Source organism: Otolemur garnettii, unplaced genomic scaffold, assembly GCF_000181295.1.
Source record: "Otolemur garnettii isolate 467f Iridium unplaced genomic scaffold, OtoGar3 scaffold00010, whole genome shotgun sequence".
In the NCBI taxonomy this organism is placed as follows: Eukaryota; Metazoa; Chordata; class Mammalia; order Primates; family Galagidae; genus Otolemur; species Otolemur garnettii.
In genome coordinates this window covers 36,322,762-36,328,232 of record NW_003852405.1, presented here as the reverse complement: position 1 = coordinate 36,328,232, position 5,471 = coordinate 36,322,762, and the positions used below count along the sequence as shown (strand labels likewise).

Below are 5,471 nucleotides of genomic sequence, written 5' to 3'. Positions count from 1 at the left end.
TGCTGGGTGGGGGGAGCCATCCTCATCTACTTGGTGGTATTAGCTGCTGGGGGGGAGCCATCCTCATCTACTTGGTGGTGTTAGCTGCTGGGTGGGGGGAGCCATCCTCATCTACTTGGTGGTGTTAGCTGCTGGGGGGAGCCATCCTCATCTATTTGGTGGCGTTAGCTGCTGGGGAGCGGGGAAGCCATGTCGATCTGCCCCAAGCAGCGCTATCCAAAGTGGACACCAACCGGCAAAGCTACCCAGCCCATCTATCTTGCGGCTCTGCCTGCAAGTATACAGAATTACCACATGTGGCCAACTAAAGACAAGGTTGTGGGCCCTGCAGACCTTGCTTGTGAGTCCACGGTCAAGTCTCAACCTGGAAACGTGGACACAGAACCTGCAACTCAGCATGGTGTCTGAAGAGCAGAGGGTGGCCCAGCCATGGATGCTTGTTTTCATCTTTTCCTAACAGATCACGGGGCTGAGGACTCCACTGCCTGAGGTGTGAGGCCCAGAAGCCTCCAGAAGATAGCCTTCGGGTGTTTTCTCTCCTACTGAAACGGTTTTGGGCAACAGCAACAACAACAACAACAACAAAGGCAGAGAGAGACCTGAGTCAGCAGTTAGCACACTCAGCCCTCACTGTGGGGAGCCCGCATTCCCTCAGGGCTCTGCAGACCCCCCCCCCCAGCAAACAACTCTTAACCCCTTGACCTTGGACTCCCCAGCCAACGGAAGTATAAGAAATAAACTTCTTTGCTTTCTTAAAAAAAAAAAAAACTATCAAAAAGTCATGTATACCTCGATTTATTAAGAAATAACTCGAATATTGATCATTGATTCTGAAATGTTTTAAGCCAAAGACTTTTATAAACCAATATTAATTTTCTATAATTTATTTCTATTCAAGTCTCTTTATTCCGCCTCTTACCCATTATTACTTTTTAGTATTTTCTAACATATTGAAAAGAGAAACATTGGAGAATCCCCACAGAGACTTACATAGAATTAAACATTCCAAAGAAAAAAACCCTATACTTTGATATAATATTGGGAATTCTTTTTTATAGTATAAGACATAGGATGACAATCCTTCCAGAATTTTTGTAAGACATACTGGTTTATAATAACAAAGGATCAGTTCTACGCGTGCTGATACTCAAGACACATGCAACTGGTTTTCTTTTTGCAGCCAGGGCCATATCTATGTTAAAACATTCATATCATTTTAATTGTAACCAAATAAAAAAATAATCTCTAGTGTAGACACTTTTCTAAGGCTTTTGGAAATTGGTTGTCTTCAAACTTGTTTTCCATGTGGCTTCAGGACCCCTGGGAACCTATGTAGCTACATTCTTCGTCCAGGAGACTTTATTTTTTCCTAAAAAGAAGCTGCTATTTCAGATTAACATCCTGTAAGTCAGTAACTAGTCACTGATATTTCTTCTTGTTGGAGGCTAGATCTGAGAAATAATAAGGAATTTACATAGTCCAGTGTTTTACTTTTATGTTAAAATTCATTAAATTAGCAATTTAGCATTAATAGGCACTTTTAAAAATCTCGTCCGATTCAAGGTCAGTGTTACCGATGCCAAAGGAAGACATGATTTGCTGGGTCTGGAACCATTTACGGAGTATGAATTCCAGATCTCTTCCAAGCTACATCTTTATAAAGGAAGTTGGAGCGATTGGAGTGAACCCCTGAGAACGCAGACACCGGAAGAAGGTATGTGTCCAAAAAGAAAGGGGAGCAGAACCACCAAAGTACCTGCAGGAACCAGAAAGGGGGATTGCATTAATTAGCAAGTTAATTTGACATTACGTCTCAGAACTGCTCAGGGAGCTATGCTTATGTCACTGGGAGGTTTTTGACATGAAATAAGTCCTGCCCCTGCTGCCTACAAGTCCTGCTCATTACCCGTGTGCCTTGGTGATGTTTGGCTGTGATGTACCCCCTTTCTCTCTATCTCAGTAACTCTTATTCTGTCTGCAAAGCTGTAAGCAATTGATCTCATTTTTATACTTAAATCTGGATACATTTTATCTTTTTGATTCTATCAAAATTAATGTAGTGCTGTAAGTCATACTACAAGTTTGAAAGAAAGCAGACTCTGGATACATATGGATGTCTGATGATTAAGTTCTAGAACTCATCCTAGAAAAAGTGCTACATACTTCATTGCTGAGTATCACTGTGGTCACCAGGTGGCCAAGGGGAGCTCTTCGAAGGCCACCATAGTGATACTCAGCACTGAGGTCTGTAGCACTTCCTCTAGGATGAGTTTGCAAACTTAATTGTCTGAGTTTATAAAATTTAACAAAGCAAGAATCCAATATCCTCAATTCTAATATGAAGGCAGTAGATGATCAATGTAAGAGGGAATAAGGGAATCAGCGGGTGGGGAGAGGGGTGGAGGAAGGGGCATGGGGGGTCACGGTGTATGGCACACCTCTTGGGGGCGGGACACAGTTATCAGAGGGATTTTGCCTAACAAATGCAATCAGCGTTACCTAAATGAATCCCCCAAAATAAAATTAATAAATAAATAGGTTGATAGGGTCAGTGCCCGTAGCTCAGTGAGTAGGGTGCCAGCCACATACACCAAGGCTGGTGGGTTCGAGCCCAGCCTGGGCCTGCTAAAGAACAATGACAATTCCAACCAAAAAAATAATGGGGCCATTGTGGCAGGTGCCTGTAGTCCCAGCTACTCAGGAAGCTGAGGCAAGAGAATCACTTAAGCCCACAAGTTTGAGGTTGCTGTGAGTTGTGAAGATGCCACAACACTCTACTGAGGGTGACATAGGAAGACTCTGTTTCAAAAAAAAAGAAAAAAAATAGGTTTCCATGCAAAAATAAAATAAAATAAAATAAAATTTAACATCCAGCAATTCTCTCTCCTCCAAATAATACAGTATTATACTTCTTCAAGCCTTTGATATTCAGATAGCTCTGAAAAGAACATCAAATGTATTTTTCAATCTCATAAACATTTCTTTTTTGGTAATTATTGGGAAAGCAACTTTATTGAAGTATAAGCAAATATTTTATTGAAGCAAAAATACTTATGTAAACTTAATGCCAATTTTAACAAATCTTTGAAGACACAAGAAATAGCCACCTGAATATTTCTTTTTAAAAGCAGTTATTATAGTGCAGAACTTTTCATAATTTATATAAATTTGGCTCAGAAGAAAAATTATTGGCATATTAGTCCATTGCTCATTATCTGGGGCTTTTGTAATGTTAAGGTGCAAAAATCTAAATGTTTATTTGTGAACCTGTGAATGTGTGTGCAGGTGAACTAGCCTCACGGTTCAGTTGCCTTCACTTCCTCCGAGCTACTAACAGTGTCTGGTGACTGATGATGTTTAGTGATGATACACAGGTGACATTCGAGGGCCCAACGGGCCTGTTAACGGAACCTGGTGCACAGTACGTCATCTGTAGAATAGGCTTTTACTGTGCCTTTCTTCTTGTATTAATTGCATTTGTCTATATTTTAAAAAATGTGTGAGGCTGGGTGTGGCGGCTCTCGCTTGTAACTCCCCCACTTTTCAAGGCTGAAGCAGGAAGATTGCTTGAGGCCAGGAACTCAAGACCAGACTGGGTACATAGCAAGATACTATCTCTACAATAATAATAACAACAACAAACGACTAGCCGGGCCCAGTGGCATGCACCTGTAGTCCCGGCTACTTGGGAGACTGAGACGGGAGGATCTGAAGCCTGAGAGTGCCCGGGCGTGAGCCAGGATGGCCACACTGTACTCCAGTCTGGGCAACAGAGCAGAATCCTGTCTCTAAAAACAAATTAATTCATCTAGCAAGTGGTAACTTATTACTTCTCATTTTGTGATAAAAATCTCTTAAGGTTGAATCTCGCTCTCTGCTTATTGAAGACTTATAAATCAGAGCAGACTCTTAATATCCTTTTATTATACAAAGTAATATTTATTTTTAAAAATACCTTAGGAACTAGATTTTGTTTACATAGTGTATGGGTAAAATTTTTGAAATAGGCCATACTTTATATCCAAGTTCAAGGTAGTAAGTAGGCTGAGAAACATTTAAGTTATCTCATGTTAGGCTAAACTATAAACTCGGGAAACTCAGGGCTTATGAATCCCTGTCATTCTTTCATTGGATAATGGCCTATTAGAGATGCCAGAATGCTTTTGTCTTTTTTTTAGTGTTTAACTGTTACCCTTGTGGTCTGAGCCATCATCATAACAGGAGTCCAGCACCGGGTCATGGCTGTGCTCCCGTATGTGGTTCTGTGACTAGAACGCAGGAAGCCGCTTGCTCTGGGCTGGCCAGCATTTGTGGAGGGAGAAGCCGCACCCTGAGCGGCCTTCTCTAAGTGTCTGGATCTCCCTCTTCTGTGGTTGCTCTTTCTGCGGGTTGTTGTAGGTGCTTTTTTTCTCTTACTTTAAACTGCCTGGTTTTCACCCCTCACCGCTGTTTCTGTCATCAGTTTCTTTATGAAATACCAACTGATGTAAACCTAAAAGGTGTGAAATTTTTTTAGCACGTTTCCCTTTTAACCCTTTTTTACTTATATGTAACTTGGCATTTAAACAATTACTAGTAAGCTTTTTCTTTCCTTTTTTTATTTTTAGATACTCTCAAACACTGTGAATGACTTTGTGCTAGACCTTCTTGCAGCCTGTGCTTCTCGAGGCTGGCAGGACGCAGCCTCCTGGCGGGGTGGGGTGGTGCCCTCACGCAGCTCACCCAGCAGTGGGCAGGGCCTTCTTTGCTTGTATGGCCCTTTCCTGGGCCATTACACTCAGCATCTGTCCTGGTCCTCCAGGAGAAACTTTCTCCATTAATGACACGAAGGAAAGGGTAAGAGAAAAGAAACCACTTCAGCACTGGCAAGAAACAATGGCAGTGTTTAAAAGGACGGTCCTAAAATCCGGGTCCCTCAAAGACAGGCCTGAACCTGGCATGGGGGAGGGGGAAAAGCCTCGCTCTCCTTCTAGTGTGAAATGCTTCTTCAGTTTGGGTTCCAGGTTCCCAGACAGGTCTGAGGACCTGCTGGGTGTTGGGGGCAGGTGATCCCCACCGCTTAGAACCCCTGGGAGGAGACTCCAAAATGCAGACATTCCTTGGAGCATCTCATCAGGGTGTGTTTCTCTCTGTTCATTCACCACATTTTAAAGGCTCATTTACAGGCTGAAGTCTGTTAGGGACAGTCAGTAAACGAGGTGTTGGGTGTTCATACTTGGGCCAGGACACTAAAGGCGATATGTGGCCCCCTCATCAGGGAGACAGCAGGGGTGAGCAGGTAGATGCCGCAAGGGGAGACAGGGACTGCACACGTTACAGCTGCCACCAAAGGGGAGAAAGCTGGTGCACCCACTGGAAATTTTAAAATATCACCATGACAGGCTGGGTGTGGACAAGTGAACGCTAGAAGTTGTTCTGGACGCTGAGAATTCCACAGCCATATAGCTTGGAGGTCAGAGGTTGTTCTGGAC

At 43.0% G+C, this 5,471-nt stretch overlaps 1 protein-coding gene across 1 annotated transcript in view; it reads left to right on the top strand.

Annotated features, from left to right (window-relative positions):
* The window catches only part of IL12RB2 (interleukin 12 receptor subunit beta 2), a 57,694-nt gene that overhangs the window by 14,977 nt on the left and 37,246 nt on the right, over positions 1-5,471 (top strand). Inside the window, exon 6 of the mRNA XM_023509868.1 lies at positions 1,564-1,714. Within this exon, the coding sequence (XP_023365636.1) occupies positions 1,564-1,714 (151 nt within the window). The remainder of the gene's footprint in view (positions 1-1,563; positions 1,715-5,471) is intronic.